Here is a 19,425-nt window from a genome sequence, read left to right as displayed (position 1 = left end):
GTGTCCTTGGGCTAGCAAAAGAAAATCAATGGTTGCTCAATTTTGCAATAGGGCATGACGAAGGCAATTTTGATCAACCAATAGTTGTCCTAAAACCTTTGTGGTGACATTGGTTTGTTTTGCTGACCAACACGCGAGTCTCTCTAGCTGTACTAATGCTTTTCCAGCTGCTCCTCCTGGTAGAAATACAGCTAAGGCAACACGAGCAGCTGTGGATAACAATTGAACGTTGTCATTGCAATTAGGACTCAATTTTAAAGATCGCTTAGACCGGTGTCGGGCTAGGTTCCTAAGCTGACTAAGATGAGGGGCAAACATTGTCAATTTACCCAAATAACATGGACCTCCATAAACGTTCTTTGGTATGCCTTGCCAGGCTCTATCACCACAAATAAGGAACACACCAGTGGGAAGTGCCTTAGCGGTTCTGTTGTTCCACAACAGATGACCTCGGCCCCTTCTTGATGCTTTAACACCATAACACCAATTGTTTGCTCCAAAAGCACCTAAGGGTCTAATATGGGCCTTGTCAGTGTTGTTTGAACCGCAGTGTCCACCCTCATTGCTAAGGAAGTTATCATAGGCTGTTTAACACAGGGGTGAATGGTGCAGCTACAAATCAACAGTGCTACAATCAAAAGAATAAACCTGTTAGAGCTTTCATCAGTAGCATTAGTCTGGCAAGCTAACAACCCAAGCTTAGCTAACAATCCCAAAAGCTATTTCTGCAAGCGACAGTAAGCCATTCGTTCAGAAACCCAAAAGTGCAGACGAACATCACAGTCACAGGAGAGTGCAGGTGTGCCACGTCTGCGCTGGCTCTGTGTGGCAGTCGACGCTGCAGACTCGCCGATCACTCAGCTGTCGAGTATTCTTCTCAGACTCCCATAGTTCTGGTTCACTTGATGTTCTCATTACACTCCTTAGCTATGAGCTGTGTCTGACTATTGTGCTTAAGAACTACTAACCTCTAAATACAATACAAAGATATGCCCTAGATGTTACTATCAGTCTATTCTACTTAGGCCTTTTCCCACAGTTCTTCAACTGCTTTCAGAATTTAGGGCAATGTCTTTTTATCTCTTGCAGGGCCCTTGCAAGAGAAAAAAGTCACATTGCCATCTTATGCCAATTTGAGTGGGCCTTGGCCTTTACAAAGCTGTCAAACTGAACCTATTCCATTAAACCACAATCACTGAAAACTCGTAAAAAATACTCAAATTCATTAGCCATGGTCCAAACCTTAAAGATCCATACAAATACAATCATCATGTCAGTGCTTCTTTCAAGTCCTTTCACAGTTCTGCCATCTGAGCAAAACTTCTGCTTACTTTAGGGAAAAACAGGTTGGTCATAATCAGGTTGGTCTTCATCAAGGCCTGTGAAGATAAATGGTCAAACACAAGCAGATACAAGAACAAATGCAGACACATCCATTGCCTAGGCTAGCAGATCCACTGGCCTAGTCTGTATGATGTGATTAGAAAAATCCCGAAAAGGAAAAGATTTCTTCTGCTATCCTACTGTCCTCTAACCCATATTCCCCTTTTCAATAATGCCTAAATATACCCAAGAAAAACATCCCATAACATCCTTATGTCCTAAGTTCCCAAAACTACAAACCCTTAGTCTTAACTTATCTTACCCTAAGAATCTATCAGCTATAGGAACTTCAAGAAAAGCAAAGAAAATTCAAGAAGATAACAATACCATGGTATTCTCAGAAAAAGGAAAAGTCAGAATTGTCACAAGGCTCATTTCATTGCAATTAGCAGCTGTTCCAGTAAGCTTCTATACTAGTCCTGTCTTTATCTGTTATTGGGGGAAGGAGCTGACTGGCATTAGCCTACAAGCTCTATCATTCCCTGCTTCTAGTCCAGAATCTGGTTAGTGACTTGCAATGTGGATCTCAGTGCCTACACCCTCGCTGTGAGAGGCAATGCATCTGAGTTCTAGTCTGTCCTGCTTGGTGCTTTCCGTGTCTGTATAAGTTTCCACCCATGGTCAGTGGCATTGGCATCTCTGCTATGTCCTAGCAATCTCCCTCTTTTTCTTTTTGCCACTGAGCAGGGGGTGCAAAAGTCATTGTTGTGTAGTCTGTAGAAGGAATTAACCAGTAAGGCGATGGTAAATACCCCAGTCAGGAACTATCAGCTATCATTTCGAATGCAAACTGTTATCATCAGGTGGCTAAAAAATACAGCTGTGCGTGTCCATGCCTGTAACAGGGGCAAAAATGGTCCTAAGTCATCCTCGTCATTCTTGCTACCATTTCCATAAACTGTCTGACATCTGTCTGCAGTAGCACAGTATCACAGTACCATCAGGGTTGGAAGAGACCTCATAGGTCATCAAGTCCAACCCGTCACCACGGGGCTCAAGGTCAGACCATGGCACCAAGCGCCACGTCCAACCTTGCCTTGAACAGCTCCAGGGCACCAGGGACGGCGACTCTACCACCTCCCCGGGGAGCCCATTCCAGTATCCAATCAGTCTCTCAGTGAAGAGCTCTCTCCTCACATCTGGCATTGTCAAAACAGCTTCGAGGCTTCGCTGCCTCCCAGCAGGGAAAAAAAAATCCGTAAAAGAAACAACAGGCGGGGGGGGAACGGGGCCCCGTGGGCCCTCTACAGGTGGCTAGAGGGGGGGAGGAGGAGGGGGAGGAGGCCAGCAGCCGCAGCGCCGCTTTTGTCCTTGGCCCTCCATCTCGCCCAACCCCCAGCTGTTTCAGGTCAGCCACCACTTGGTGTTTTCGTCCTTCTCCCATCCCACTACCAATCCTTAGTACACAACATGAAATCTACCCTGAAAACTTCCAAACTGCCGTCTGTTCTCTCAAGACTCTTCAAGACAGACAGAGAAAAAAGGCAGAGGTGAAGCTGTGAGCTATCGAACTGCTAATCTCCCTGTAGCCATACAAACGCAAATTGACTAAACTCCGAAACGACCCAAGGAAACCCACAAACTCTTCCCACCCCACCGACCTCTCAGCATCTCCCTCAGTCCCCCAGCTGTTGAAGACTCGCGGGAGACCCCTCGGCTTTGGGATGCGGTCCGTCGGAGATGGGCGGGCGTGCGGCGGTGAAGGGGGCGGATCTGAAGACTGTTCCGCCGAGCCGCGGGAAAGGGAGGGTCCCGAGCCGTCCGGTGCGGTCGCGTCTGCCGTCGGTCCATTCTCTCTTTACCGTCCGTTCCTCTGTACCTTCAGTAACGTCTTTTACCGGCTGAAAACTAAAAGTCTGTGTCCCGTATCGCATGCAGTCATCCGCGGGGACGCACGGGCTACAGCGGCAGATTCGACACAGTACACACAGCGGCAGGCAGCCGCCCTCCGCGCGGCAGGTCCAAAAACTTTTCCAAGCTGAGAAGCGATTGTAACTGGCTGCCGGCGGGTCGCTGCGGGCAGCCGCCATTATGGGTGTGTCAGTGAGTCGCTACGGGCAGCCGCCATCATGGGTGTGTCAGTGAGTCGCTACGGCAGCCGCCATTATGGGTGTGTCAGTGAGTCACTATAGGCAGCCGCAACAACTCAGTCCCAAGCGCATCTCTCCCAGCGCTCCGGCTAGACCGATCAAAAAGTCCTTAGCTTTCTACGCACAGCCCACAGAGCTGAAACACGACGAGATATCTCTCAGAGACTAAGACTCGTCAGCGGGGACAGAAAACAAAGTCATTCACATAGTGATAAACAATTGCACACGCCCTGTTCTTTTCGGGGGCTTGCAAATGCTTTGCAACGAACAATCAGCAGAGAGTTGGTGTGGTCTGCATGCCTCGCGGCAAAGTTGTGTACTCAGAGCGGCTCGCAGGCTCTGCTTCAGTCACAGATGGTACTATAAAGGCAAATCGCCGGCCACCTTGTTGCGAACCGCGTATTGCTCCTGCGGTCAACGTGGCTACAATCGGGTTACCGGGCGCGGAGGCGGGGCGCGGGGCGGGCGACATGGGTGCCCGCCGGGATCGTACGGCACGCTCATTTTCAACTCCGCCACAGAGCTGGCAACCTTCCCAGCCACGCCTTTAACAGAAGCAGCTCTGCCGAGACCGAAAAACCGAACCACGGAGCCTTCTATCGGGACGCTCGGGGCGGGAGTGGAGGAGAAACCTGGCGCCGCGCACGCGTCAGAGCTGTTCGTAGCGGCCGGCAGGAGAAGTAACAGGACCACCGCCGCCGTGTTTCTTTCGGCTGTCATCTTTAGTAACGCGCGGAGCACCTCCCGCCGGGCGGGACTTAGCTGGCGGGGCGACTCAAAGTCTGTTCCGTTGCTAAGAACCGCATCCCACAGTGCGTCTCCGACCTCCCGCTGCACTTTCGATCTTAAAATCACGGGAGGCTCTTTACTCGCATGACCCTGCGCACACGCCCGGGCCAGCAGCTCTCAGAGCTCAATGTCCGTCGAACTTCTCTCACGAGATAAATACGCCAGCAAACGCAGTGCCCCAGCAAATCCACTGTGGGCCTTACCTGCCTTACACACGGGCTGTTCACTCCGGAAATGAACGTCCAGACTACTGCCACCTCGGGGCAGCGCTACCCGGCCCAGCGGCACCGAATGACGCTTACTCTCTCCGATACGGAGAACGTCCCACAAGTTGATCGGACCCCTCTGTCTTCGGGCCAACCCTCCGGCCCCCAACGCAGTCTCACCTGCGGCCGGCTTGTGTCCTGACTCCTCTGTTCGAGCGCCAGGTGTTGGGAATCACGTTCGGTGGAGCGCTATGGGAAGATGACTCTTTGTTCACCAATATGGTTAGATGGTCAAATCCCCTTTATTTCCGTGATACAGTGACTTATATGCATTCTAGCAAGAGGCGTGCTCAGCTTAAGATTGGTTACAGTCAGAGGGTCCAGGGTTACATGTAAGGTGTGCATAGGTTAACTTATCACAACATTCTAAGGGTCAGCCTCCCAGACCACCCACTCCAGCCCCCTTGGTTATCTAGTCTCTGCCCACTGCAGCTGTGTGTGGGGTGCTCAGTTGTTTACATCTCGATTTCCTAGCCTCGCTGGGAACCAAGGACGTTCTCAGTGCCAGTTACCCATGTTTATGACTTTATGTCCTCGACTGGTGAGAAATTCTTCCACAGGGGAGGAGGCCAGCAGCCGCAGCGCCGCTTTTGTCCTCGGCCTTCCATCTCGCCCAACCCCCAGCTGTTTCAGGTCAGCCACCACTTGCTGTTTTCATCCTTCTCCCATCCCACTATCGATCCTTAGTACATAATACGAAATCTACCCTGAAAACTTCCAAACTGCCGTCCTCCCTCTCAGGCTCTTCCAGAAAAAAAAAAGGCAGAGGTGAAGCTGTGAGCTATCGAACTGCTAATCTCCCTGTAGCTATACAAACGCAAATTGACTAAACTCTGAAACGACCCAAGGAAACCCACAAATCCTTCCCATCCCACCGACCCCCTCAGCATCCCCCTCAGTCCCCCAGCTGTTGAAGACTCGCGGGAGACCCCTCGGCTTTGGGATGCGGTCCGTCGGAGATGGGCGGGCGTGCGGCGGTGAAGGGGGCGGATCTGAAGACTGTTCCGCCGAGCCGCGGGAAAGGGAGGGTCCCGAGCCGTCCGGTGAGGTCGCGTCTGCCGTCGGTCCGTTCTCTCTTTACCGTCCGTTCCTCTGTACCTTCAGTAACGTCTTTTACCGGCTGAAAAACTAAAAAGCGGTGTCCTGTATCGCGTGCAGCCATCCGCGGGGACGCGCGGGCTACAGCGGCAGATTCGACACAGTACACACAGCGGCAGGCAGCCGCCCTCCGCGCGGCAGGTCCGAAAACTTTTCCAAGCTGAGAAGCGATTGTAACTGGCTGCCGGCGGGTCGCTGCGGGCAGCCGCCATCACGGGTGTGTCAGTGAGTCGCTACGGGCAGCCGCCATCATGGGTGTGTCAGCCGCAACTCAGTCCCAAGCGCATCTCTCCCAGCGCTCCAGTTAGACCGATCAAAAAGTCCTTAGCTTTCTACGTGCAGCCCACAGAGCTGAAGCAAGATGAGATGTCTCTCGGAGACTAAGACTCATCAGCGGGGACAGAAAACAAAGTCATTCACATAGTGATAAACAATTGCACACGCCCAGTTCTTCTCGGGGGCTTGCAAATGCTTTGCAACGAACAATCAGCAGAGAGTTGGTGTGGTCTGCATGCCTCGCGGCAAAGTTGTGTACTCAGAGCGGCTCGCAGGCTCAGCTTCAGTCACAGATGGTACTATAAAGGCAAATCGCCGGCAACCTTGTTGCGAACCGCGTATTGCTCCTGCGGTCAATGTGGCTACAATCGGGTTACCGGGCGCGGCTCCAGGAGGGAAGGAGGGCGGAGGCGGGGCGGGCGGCGGGCGACACGGGTGCCCGCCGGGATCGTACGGCACGCTCATTTTCAACTCCGCCACAGAGCTGGCAACCTTCCCAGCCACGCCTTTAACGGAAGCAGCTCTGCCGAGACCGAAAAACCGAACCACGGAGCCTTCTCTCTCCGGGACGCTTGGGGCGGGGGTGGAGGAAAAACCTGGCGCCGCGCACGCGTCAGAGCTGTTCGTAGCGGCCGGCAGAAGTAACAGGACCACCGCCGCCGTGTTTCTTTCGGCTGTCATCTTTAGTAACGCGCGGAGCACCTCCCGCCGGGCGGGACTTAGCTGGCGGGGCGACTCAAAGTCCGTGCCGTTGCTAAGAACCGCGTCCCACAGTGCGTCTCCAACCTCCCGCTGCACTTTCGATCTTAAAATCACGGGAGGCTCTTTACTCGCATGACCCTGCGCATACGCCCGGGCCAGCAGATCTCAGAGCTCAATGTCCGGCGAACTTCTCTCACGAGATAAATACGCCAGCAGATGCAGTGCACCAGCAAATCCACTGTGGGCCTTACCTGCCTTACACACGGGCTGTTCACTCCGGAAATGAACGTCCAGACTACTGCCACCTCGGGGCAGCGCTACCCGGCCCAGCGGCACCGAATGACGCTTACTCTCTCCGATACGGAGAACGTCCCACAAGTTGATCGGACCCCTCTGTCTTCGGGCCAACCCTCCGGCCCCCAACGCAGTCTCACCTGCGGCCGGCTTGTGTCCTGACTCCTCTGTTCGAGCGCCAGATGTTGGGAATCACGTTCGGTGGAGCGCTATGGGAAGATGACTCTTTGTTCACCAATATGGTTAGATGGTCAAATCCACTTTATTTCCGTGATACAGTGACTTATATGCATTCTAGCAAGAGGCGTGCTCAGCTTAAGATTGGTTACAGTCAGAGGGTCCAGGGTTACATGTAAGGTGTGCATAGGTTAACTTATCACAACATTCTAAGGGTCAGCCTCCCAGACCACCCACTCCAGCCCCCTTGGTTATCTAGTCTCTGCCCACTGCAGCTGTGTGTGGGGTGCTCAGTTGTTTACATCTCGATTTCCTAGCCTCGCTGGGAACCAAGGACGTTCTCAGCGCCACTTACCCATGTTTATGACTTTATGTCCTCGACTGGTGAGAAATTCTTCCACAGTTATGGGGAAAATACGCGAGGCGTTGACTATTTTATCAGTGATTTATTGCAAAGAATGCGGATCCCCTCTTCCCGAAACTACACCACCACTGTGAATTCTTTTTGACTGAGATCAAAGTAACATTTCCGAAAATGGCAAATTAAAGAGTCTATGATGTTTAAAGAGAGTTCTTTTGAGTTTCTGTGGTTTGAGTTAATAGTTCGTCAGCTACTCACAGTCCGTAGCTTGGTAGGAGTCTCTTTCTCCCGATGAGGGTCCAGGCATGCAGGCTTTAGCCTCTGCGACTCAGCGTCCGCCCGAGGCGAGACTAGATCGGCGAGCAGTTTGTTGTTGTTAAGTCCGGGAAAAAAACCAGAAAGGCTGGAAAAACCCAGAAGGACAAGACGCAGATCCAGAAGGCTAGGGCAAGGGCGCAAGGGCAAAAGCAAGAGCACGAGCACGAGCACCCGATCCTGGCCTGTCCACCATTTTTATAATGTTCCAAAACAGGACTAGCCCACAACTCGGACCACTTTTACGTTGTTCACATATATTGGTAAAAGACAGTAAGCAATCTATATAATTGGATAACATTACTCAAACAATATAAAGACCACTCCTCAGGCCAGCCCACCTGCAGGTGCTGGGCAGGCTTGAGATAGTCATTTCTACTTAACCAAAACAATACCCTGTTGTCTGGAAAGCAAGGCCAAGTGGAAAGGAAAACATGGCCAGTGTTTACCTTTTCACTTACCCTGGGGAGAAATCTTCCCATGGGACTGAAAGATTGTTTTGGTTTTTCGATGCTTCTGGCTTGAATGTGAGGCACTAGAAACTACACAATATAGCAAAAAGCTTAGAGAGCCTTTTGCTACTCTCCATGACAGGGTGGGTCTGAACACTACCAGGTGATGATTAGCTTACTCCCCCTTCCTGTCTAAAGACCCATAAAAGCAGGGGGACTTCCTGGTTCACTCTCTCTGCACTTCCTGCTCCCTGCATACCAGCATCACCTTTCTGTTCCTGGTTTGTCTTTGTTTTACCACGTCCACGAGGTGGACAAAGCCATCACAATCAGGTTGTATTTATACATTTTGTATTTGCTTTCCCTTCCCTATACCCTTTGTAACTTCCCTATCTCAGATATCTTTTAAAGTTATTGTTAAACTTTTCTTTTTTAACTTCCAAATGGAGTGAGATTCATTTATTTGGGTGTGTTTACCTTTTCTCTCTCCACATGTAATTCCTTTCTTTTAGGAAAGAAAAGGGGAAGAGGGAAGGGCACTTTATAAAATTGTTATTGGTTCTATTAAATTTATCTGAGTCTCTGGAAATTTAAACTAGAACTGAGACAATCATGTTTTCTGGATAATGATTGATATGGTTTGGGAATATTCTAAGACTTTGCCTATGCAGGTGTATGCAGATTTTCTGAATTCTGTTGGAAATCTAACCATATTTAGGAATGCTTCTGAAACATGAAACACCTCTGAGAATGTGTGCTGGGACATAGAAGGTACAGATATTGTTGGGGAAAAATGGTACTTCCTAGCACTGGCATAGGTTACCCAGGAAGGTTGTGGATGCTCCCTCCCTGGAGGTGTTCAGAGCCAGGTTGGATGAGGCCTTGAGCAACCTGTTCTAGTGGGAGGTGTCCCTGCCTATGGCAGGGGGTTGGAGCTGGATGAGCTTTGAGGTCCTTTCCAACCTAAACTATTCTATAGTTCTGTGATCCTAAGACCTAAACCTAACAACCTAACCTGGACAAGAATTCACATAGTGTAGGACTCCATTTCCCAGCATGCTCAGGGAAATCAAGATGTCTGACAGGAAGTCCTGTGCCACATGGCTCTTTGTCCACCATTTTTATATCCCAGGGCATGATGGGAACTGCAGTCATGACATTGGAATGTCCCATCAGCCATTTTGTTCCCCAAAGCATGCTGGGAGCTGCAGTCCCGCTACAGACAGCATGCCAACAGCATTGAGAGGGACTGGCAGGGCACGGTGAGCTCTGAAAACACTGAGAAGGTGACTCGTGCCTTACTAGGAGCATTGGGAGTGACTGGGGGACCACTGAGTGTTACTGGGAACACTGGGGAGAACTTGTGAAGTTACTGGGCAGGACTGAGAGAACAGAGGGGCCATACGGAGATCACTGGGGTTGAGACTCAGTGGGTATTTTGGGAGATGCTGGGAGGACACCAGGGACTTACTGAGAGTACTGGGAGAGATTTTGGAGATACTAGGAGGGATAGGGAGGACACTGGGATCACTGGTAGCACTGGGAAGGAGATCTGAGAGTTACTGGAAGCAGTGGGAGGAAGTGAGAACACTTTGGGGCCTTACTGGCATTGTTAGGTGGGGCTGGGAGGATTTGGGCTGTACTGGGAGCACTGGGGGCTCTGGGAGGGCACTGGGAAGTCTGGAAGAGCTGGGAAGTAGATCTGGACTTTAATGGGAGCACTGGGAGCAACTGAGAGATCACCGAGTATTACTGGGAGGCCTGGGAAGATATTTTGGAATTACTGGGAGCATTGGGAGGGAATGCAGGACACTGGGGCCACACTGGGAGCAGTGAGAAGGAGATTTGGGAGTTACTGGGAGCACTGAGGGACTTGGGAGAACATTAGGGCTGTACTGGGAGCATTAGAAGAAACAGGGAGGACTCTCGGTGTCACTGGGAGCACTTAAATGAGGTCACCAGGAATTGAAGCATTGGGAAAGCATTTGGGAGTTACTGGGAGCACAGGGAGGGACTGGGGGCATTGGAGCCACACGATGATCATCAACCCTAATACCTAAACTGACAGCAACCAAACCCTAATCTGAACCTCTAACTCTAAGATCTAAACCTAACCCTAATCCCAAACCAAACCCCTAAGTGTAACTCTAACTCTTACCCTTAACTCCAGTTCCCAGCATGGTCTGTGCACACAAAATGGCCGACAGGAATTCATTTGCCACAGGACTCCAGCTCCCAGCATGCTCTGGGCACACAAAATGACCGACAGGAATGCATTTGCCACAGGACTCCAGCTCCCAGCATGCTCAGGAAAATCAAGGCAGCTAACAGGAAGTCCTGTGGCACATGGCTCTCTGCCCATCATTTTGATTGCCCAGGGCATGATGGGAACTGGAGTCATGCTAATGCAACTTCTCACTGACCATGGTGTTCCCCAAAAGCATGCTGGGAGCTGCAGTCCTGTGCCATGTGAGACTCCCTGGCAGCCATTTTCTTCCCCAGGGCATGCTGGGAGCCACAGTCCTGCTATGGTGGCCATGCCAACAGCACTGGCAGGGCATGGCTTGGCTGTGGAAGCACTGAGAAGATGACTCGTGCCTTACTTGGAGCACTGGAAGTGATGGGGGGGGTGGGGGTAGTGAGAGACACCAGAGAGAGTTTGGAGATCCTGGCTACAGTGGGAGGGAAAGAGAGAACACTGCTGGTACTGGGAAGGGGATTTGGGAGGTTGTGGAAGCAGTGAGAGGAAGTGGCAGTACTCTGGGGCCTCACTGGCATCGCTGGGAGACTTGGGATAACACTGGGGACATGCTGGGAGAAGCTGGGAGAGATTTGGAGGACTCTTGGTGTTCTGGGAGCACTTCAGTGGGATTTTGCAGTCACTGCACCACTGCATTTTCTAAGCAATTATTGTGACGGTTGGAACCACAGCCGACGGGAACACGTTGGGTTTTACAAGGCAATGACAATGACCTAGAAGCAAATGTCTTTTGCCAGTCTCTGAGGCTCCTAGGGAGGAGTAGAATGGTACATGGTATTCAGGCCTAGGCCATTCCTGGCAGGGGTTATCAGTGGCATGAACGGCTGCTTTATCTAATGATTTTTTTTGCTGGTCCAAAGAGCTGCTGAAAGGAACACGGTGGTGTTTAAAAGGAAGCTAATATGACCTAGAACCTAATGTCTTTTGCCTGTCCCTGAGGCTCCTAGAGAGGAGTAGAATGGTGCACGGTATTCAGACCCAGGCCATTCCTGGCAGGAGCTATTAGCGGTATGAATGGCTACTTTTTCTAATGATTTTTTTGCTGGTCTGAACGGCTGCCGAAAGGAACACATTGGTGTTTAAAAGGAAACTTATATGACCTAGGTAGAGAGATAAAGGAAGGCATTAAGAAAAGCATGAAAGAACTGAAGGAAGATCTTAAAAGCCCCATTTCCAATCTGGTAAAAGATACTATTCCTGAATGGATGCAAGTTTCTGCCACCAGGAACAGATGCCCACCTCCTGCAAGGCAATTCCAGACTAGAAGGAGACAAGTTCCACCCAGACATCAGCAAACACGTGTGTCACTGTGGATAACTCTGCATGATCAATACAGTGAGAACATGAACCAGTGGGATGGTCAACCTACTTCAGCTCTGTCAAAGAGAGTCAGGGGACTGCAGAGTGTCAGAAACAGAGGCAGTAATGCCAGTAAAGTAGCTGTCACTTCTTCAGCTCCTGCGAGCAACTGCAATTGTTCCAACGATTGCAGTTTCTCTCACAACAACACCAATCACTGTGTACACCCCACACGCCATGTTCAGCATTAGGGGTGCCCTGCCTCCAGCCAGGAGGAGGAAAGGGATAGTGGAGAAAACCAAATCTATTGGAATACATTCATTAGGTGGCCTGGCAGTTCAATAGCTGGGCAAATACAGGGCTTTAGTTGACACAGGTGCTCAGTGTACTTTATTGCCATCCAATTGCAAAGGGAGAGAGCCTATCACTATTTCTGGAATCACTGGTGGATCTCAAGAGTTAACTAAGATACAGGCTGAAATCAGTTTAACTAGTAAAGAGTGGAAGACACATACTATTGTAACTGGTCCTGATGCGCCTTGCATTCTGAGACAAGAATTTTTGAGACAAGGTTGTTTCAAAGATCCTAAGGGTCACAAATGGGCTTTTGGAATAGCATCTGTAGAGATTGAGGATGGCAAATTGAAATTGTCCATTAGACCTGAACTTTCAGGTGAATCTGCAGCTGTGGGACATCATGACATAGAGGATCTGGAAGTGCCAATCGCAACTCAGACTGTTCATCATAGGCAGTACAGAACTAATCGTGACTCTTTGTTGCCCATTCATCAGCTGATTCGTCAACTGGAGAGTCAGGCTGTCATCGAGAAAGCTCATTCACCTTTCAACAGTCCCATCTGGCCTGTGCACAAGCCTAACAGAGTCTGGAAGTGACAGTGGATTTTTGTGCCCTCAACGAGGTGACGCCACCCATGAGCGCAGCTGTGCCGGACATGCTGGAGCTCCAGTACGAGCTGGAATCAAAGGAGGCTAAATGGTATGCAACCATAGACATTGCTAATGCTTTCTTCTCTATTCCCATAGCAAAGGGGTGCAGGCCTCAGTTTGCATTCACCTGGAGAGGAATCCAGTACCAGTTCAACCATTTGCCTCAGGGCACTGGAGAAAGACAAAGCTCCAGAGCACATACAGTTAATCGATGACATCATTGTGTGGGGCCAAACTGTTGAGGAAGTCTTTGAGAAAGGTAACAAAATCATTGACATTCTGTTGCAAGCAGGTTTTGCCATTAAGAGAGACAAGGCCAAAGGACTTTGTTATAAAGGGTCTAGTTGAAATCTGAGTTTGTGGTGAAATGCAAAATTTATTCAAAAGTTATGAAATAATTTCTTAATATATACAAGGATAATTCCCCCTAAACTTACTTACAACTATCTACACAAATTCTTCAATGCGGTTAGCAGAACTATTTTACAGAATGTCTATATACAATGGAATTTTGAAAGGATTTGAAAATTGTATAGGGTTAACACTCCAGGGGGAGTAACCCTGGACCTGACCCTAGGGGTCTTGACCCCTCCACAGGGCTTGGTTACACCACCAGGTGATGGTTAGCCCACTGCCCCCCCACTTCCTGTTCTATAAAGGAGAGGGGCTTCCTGTTCCTCTCTCTCCACACACACTTCACTCTGCACATCTCTGCCTGCATACCAGCACACCACATGGCAGACACGAGGCAGCCAAAGCCACCATCACACAACTCTGGTTGTATTTATACCTTTTTGTATTTTGCTATTTTCCCTTCCCTACCCTTTGTAATCTTCCCTACCTCCAATAACTTTCTAAGTTATTGTTAAACTTTTCCTTTTAACTTCCAAATCGAGTGAGATTTATTCGGGTGTGTTTACCTCTCTCTCTCCCTATATCTAATCCCTTCCTTTGGGAAAGAAGGGGGAAGAGGGGAGGGCACTCTACAATTTGTTATTGGGTCTATTAAATTTATTAGAGTCTCTGGGAATTTGAATTAGAACCAAAGACAGAAATGTCTTTGATAGAGTGTCTGTCAGCTTAATATACCTCTTGTGAAGTTAATTGAATTCCTTTAGGAGCTTGAATAAAGAATTCAGAATACCCACTAGTCCTCAGTCTTAATGTCTGTGGCCCAAAACATACGCAGGGAAATATTCAGTAGAAGTCCTGTGGTGAATTCCACGTGGGCTGCGATGTGGAATCGGCAGCTGGCTGAGGTGGTAGGTGAGTGGCGAGTGAGCGAGGAACTAATGAGCACGCAAGCACCTTATTCACCTTTTATAGAACAATGGCTGAGGCTAATGGTCTCATTGGCCAAACTATCACCCAATCACCTTCATCAAGTGAAGATGGAAGCCAGCAATATGGAGTCCTACCAAGAGAGTTACCGAAGCGAGAGATGGTGAAGGAGAATCCAGTCAGTTTGCTGAGGTAAAAGCTGTTCAACTTGCTCTTGATGTGGCTGAACGTGAAAATTGGCCTATGCTTTACCTCTACACCGACTCATGGATGGTAGCCAACCAGCAGGCAGACCATGCTGGCAGAGGAAAGGAAAGCCCATTTGGTGTGCTGATCTATGGCAGGACATTGATGCACAGCTGGAGAGAATTCCAGTGAAGGTGCGGCATGTAGACGCACACATGCCTAAGAGCAGAGCCACTGAGGAACACCAACACAACCAGCAGGCAGACCAAGCTGCTAAGATTTCTCAAGTTGATGCAAACTCTGATCTTGGCCTTCATGGGAAACACCGAGGTGAACTGTTCTTAGTTTGGTGGGCCCATGACTCATCTGGACATCAAGGCAGAGATGCAACATACCGATGGGCATGCTATAAGTCAATTGACTTATCCATGGACACTATAACCCAAGTGACTTCTGTGCTGCTGTTAATCAGGCTAAGCGAATCAAGCCCTTATGGTATGGTGATAGATGGTCAAAGTACAAGTATGGTGAAGCCTGGCAGATTGACTACATCACTCTACCTCGATCTCGTTCTGGCAAGCAGTATGTGCTAACGATGGTGGAGGCCAGCACTGGATGGCTGGAAACCTATTCAGTTCCACATGCTACTGCATGTAACACCATTCTTGGCTTGAAAAGACAAATCATGTGGAGACATGGGACTCCAGAGAGAATCGAGTCAGACAATGGCACTCATTTCAAGAACAATCCTGTGAGAAACTGGGCCAAAGGGCACGGAATTGAGTGGATCTACCACATACCCTACTATGCACCAGCTTCAGGGAAGATTGAGCGCTACAACGGTTTGCTGAAAACCATCCTAAAAGCCATGGGGAGTGGAACCCTTTAAAACTGGGACAAGCATTTAGCACAAGCTACCTGGTTGGTAAATAGTAGAGGTTCAGTAAACAGAGCAGGACCTGCACAATCAGACTTAGTCCAAACAGTAGATGGTGATAAAGTTCCTGTTGTAGGTGAAAAGAATCTGTTAGGGAAACTGTTTGGGTATTTTCTCCTTCGGGTGAAGGGAAACTTGTCTGATCAGTGGTGTCTGCTGAAGGTTCTGGTCACACCTATTGGGTAATGCAGGAGAATGGTGAAATCCAGTGTATTCCACAGAGAAATATAACTTTAGCTGAGAGAGTCTAAATTCAGAGTGTATAATCCAAGCTGTTAGGAGTTTTCTGTTCTAGGTACCATCGGCGTCCAACACTGAAAGAATCTATGAGAGGATCTACAGTACGTGAGCACGAACCCAATGTCACCTGGGAGTCCCTGCTCTCATCTCATCTGTGAGGAGGCAAACTGTTTGCTGTTTTCTGAGCTTTTGAATCACCTGTGTCTGAGATAGCCGGAATGAAAGTGTGAACTGAACTTGTGATATTCATTAGTGTAAATATTGTTTAGATTAGATCAGACAGTTCTCAGCAATACTCTGAGTGGACAGGTGTGGACTGTGCTAGTTTGAAGCAGGGTAGAATGTTTTGGTGAGAAGAACTAGATTACAGGCTGTAAAAGGAAAATAATGGTGATGTCCACTTCACTCATAGGCTTGCTGAGATGTATAGCAACAAGAAATAAAAACATACATAATCAATCTCACTTGGGCTGCTGGATGAGCTGCTTCTTAGTCTCTAACCTCACCCTCTATTTTGGACTAATCCGCTTTGCTTCCTAACTCCCTGGCCGAACCTCTGTTCTTCCCTGGGACTGGGGTAAGGTTGAGAGGGGCAGGGGGAAGGTGCAGGGGTGGTTGAGAGCCCCTCCTGGGGACTCAGGTTTCTGGGAGGGAAGTTGTGTTTATGTATTACCTTTTTACCTTGTATATTTCTGTCTATAACTGTATATACTGGAAATATCTGCTTGTATATTGTGCTGAGCTGTATATATAAGCTTCATTCATATTTCTAGAGCCAGTGAGTCTAGTCTGGGTGATTTCTAAAGTGTGGGGGGGTGGAGAATGCTCAAACCGTCACAATTAGGATTAGTGAGAAAAATGGTAAAAGGAGGCTTTGTAAGAGGAGCCATTTGTAGATCCATGTTCATGCACTACTTTTCACTGCATTAAAAATCTATTTATTTATATATACATATATAGACATATGCATGTGTACGTATCTTACATTTCTGTTGACCTGTACCCCCAGTATTTAATGTCATCTCAGGCCGCACAAAGTTTTGCAATTCAGAGACTTGAAGAGTACTTCTTCTATATTCCTTCACATACCATCAAGGCCATTATGATAGCTATAGTTTCTTTTTTCCAAAATACGTGATGAAGAAGGATTGGAAGGTGCAAGCAGTTGTTTTGAATTTGGACTTCGAAGGCTTGATGTAGATGTGATTTCATTGGGCCTCACTGCAAGATGAACCTCTACTTGAGACAAAAGAGAAAAATTATACATACCATACATTTCCAGTAAAAGAGTTTACTTTGCATGAGTGCTTTCAGGGCCTTGAATAAAAATTCAAACACAAGTCTTCATGCCTACAGTTCTCCCAGTTAAGAAAAAAAATCTATTTTGCTTCAGATCACCCAGGTAGACATGCAAGGACTTCAGAGGTTGAAGAGATAATACAAATCAATCTGCAATAGGTTTACATGTATATTTTCCTACTCTTTGAGGGTTTATATCATAGCTACATGCCTAGAGATTTTTTTTAGCAAACGAATAAAAGCATTTTACAATAGCAAAATCACCTCAGTATCACAAGCTATTATATATTTTCTGTCACAATAACAATTCTCATGGAATCTTCCCAAACACAAGTCAACGGATGTAAGGGGCCAGTGGCAGCCAGTCTCTGAAGCTAAAACTATCCCAAAATTGCTGCACAAACACCAAAATCATTGCCTGCATCGAGTGCCCCGGTTACTGCTGGGCTTGCATACAAAATCATTACTTGGAAACTTCAAACATCCCAGAGTAGGATTACCTTGGAGAAGAACCAGGTGGATAAGAAACAGTTCCAAAATGTATCTATTTGCCCAGAATGCTTCAGGGTAGCAGATGCTGTGTTTGCCAAAAGCTGATACAGCTAAATGGAAATTTCTCAGTTATCTGCCAAAGTGGCAAAAGGAAGCCTCAGCAGAGTCTGCTTGTCCTTCACCAGAAATTTGCTGAACCAATTCACTTATTCCCATCACACACTTGAGTTCAAAATGCCACTGCTCTGTCAATTTTTGGACAGACCTAAACCTGCAAGGGAAGTCAGACTGGTTGGGGGCAGGTCTCTGGCCCTTTGACACAGTCATAGGCCACCAGCTGCCACTCTGTAAGATTTAAAATTTGCCTTAACTATAGTGAGATGCTTTCACTTCCCATACAGCCAAATGCTAAGCTGACTCCACAGATATCAGGTGTATTTTAGCACTGTTAATCTTCCACAAAACCTTCATGTACATACACACTCTGACACTGCTCATTATTTGCCTCATTAAACCTACAGAGTCACCCTCTCAAACACATCAAGATAGCTCCTCAGCAAATGAAGACATGGCACTAAAAACGGGCAGCATCTTCTAAGATTACACATGCTGCCATTGCCACATTTGACTACACAGATGGGTCAGCTGGATGAATCCGCTCTTTTGTGAATGCCTCCCCTTACAACCACAGCTCCACTGGCATTTTTTTCTAAACCCCAGGGCAAAGAGGAATCAAAATTTAGTGAGAGCAGGCACTAATTCTTCTCTGAGATTCAGATTTTGTTTAAACTGATGTTCTGGAAGAACAGTTATAACTATTAATAGTCAAATTCTAACCCAGTAAATCATGTTATTGGTTACTCTGTTCTTGTGCAAAAAAAACCTCCCATTGATTGAAATGCAGAGGAAACCATCTACACTGAGCTGTACCCTCAGCTTCACTCCTGTAGAATAAGATCAATACACTGCAGAAGCCTCTAGGGCATCTCAGCTACCTGAAAAGATGCTGTAGAGAGGCGGGTGTTGATCTCTTCTCACAAGTTACAGCTGACAGGGCAAGAGGAGATGGCATCAAATTATGCCAGGGTGGTTTAGGTTAGACATTAGGAAAAACTTCTATAATGAAAGGGTTATCAAAGACTGGAATAGGCTGCTCAGGGAAGTGGTTGAATCACCATCTCTGGATGTGTTTAGAAGCTGTCTAGATACGGTGTTCAAGGATACGGTGTAGTAGTGGCCATGCCAGAATTGGATAATGGTTGATGATCTTAAAAGTCTTTTCCAACCACAGTGAATCTGCGTGATTCAATTTTGCATGACTCTAAGTATTTAATAACCACTGGTGGCTCCTTAAAGAGAGAATAGCTTAATTTTTTTTCAATACAGAATCATGATTACTGGAATTTCTCCTCTTCCTACTCTCTTGTGTGAGTTCACTATCCTCTTGGCTGTGATCTCACTGCAGATGTCATCACATCTTTTAAAATGATCAAAGATCAGTGTCTTAGTGTGGCTGAGGTTTCCTCCATGTAACGACAAAGGCATGCCGCAAGTGGATTCAGGGGCACACTGAAGCAGCACTGAGCATACCAAGTATCACCCCATTGAGTTTTATTTAGACCACCAGACTGTTTCTCACATTCTAATTACATCAGGTTTCACTCTGCCACTTTAAACCAGTATCAGGAGGCCTTCTGTCTACACTCTGCAAGTTCAATCATGCAGTTTTGCAACTGATAGCAGATCAGAAGTTTATTGACTTTATAGTTTTCTTGTTACTAAAAGCATAAATCTCTCATTCTATGCGTATGAAGTATCAGTGTGCACTGAACACTCCTTTGGATTGCAGTTCTCTGGAGACAGATACGCACCTAAGTACCCAATGATACATGACAGTGGTTTTCTCGTGCTTTTTATCTTCAGAGGATTTCCAGCAAGTTCACAATGTCGCTCCGCATCTGAGAATTTTAAAGAATAAAACTCAGCTTAAATATTTTACTATTACAAATATAATTAGGATACAGCAGCCAGTTTCTGACTGGATGGACATTCAAAGGCCGGCCACATTCTCATCCATGCAATTTAAAAAATATTATTTGGAAAGTTTTTTTAGGTTAATAAAAGTTCCAATGCAAATTTGATGGCATTTTTTGCTTAGAAAACCTTTTTGGAGGCAGATAGACAAGTGAAACAGATGAAAACATGAGTACTAATATAAAAGCAGCTCTGACTTAAAAGTAGTGAATTCTTAATCATATTCAACATGGGTCAAAATGGGTA

At 47.6% G+C, this 19,425-nt stretch overlaps 1 protein-coding gene across 2 annotated transcripts in view; it reads right to left on the bottom strand.

The window, feature by feature from the left end:
- Positions 1 to 16,254: 16,254 nt before the first annotated feature.
- Positions 16,255 to 19,425, bottom strand: part of MTA3 (metastasis associated 1 family member 3) — a 156,574-nt gene continuing 153,403 nt past the window's right edge. The window contains exons 15-16 of one of the 2 annotated variants that reach the window (XM_064164040.1): positions 19,017 to 19,103; positions 16,255 to 16,590 (exon numbers count right to left, since the gene is read on the bottom strand). In XM_064164040.1, the coding sequence (XP_064020110.1) occupies positions 16,436 to 16,590; positions 19,017 to 19,103 (242 nt within the window). In that variant the 3' untranslated portion in view covers positions 16,255 to 16,435. The remainder of the gene's footprint in view (positions 16,591 to 19,016; positions 19,104 to 19,425) is intronic. The other variant, XM_064164042.1, reaches the window with a different exon arrangement.

Source organism: Pogoniulus pusillus, chromosome 25 (assembly GCF_015220805.1).
Source record: "Pogoniulus pusillus isolate bPogPus1 chromosome 25, bPogPus1.pri, whole genome shotgun sequence".
In the NCBI taxonomy this organism is placed as follows: domain Eukaryota; kingdom Metazoa; phylum Chordata; class Aves; order Piciformes; family Lybiidae; genus Pogoniulus; species Pogoniulus pusillus.
This window is presented reverse-complemented; position numbering and strand designations above follow the sequence as displayed.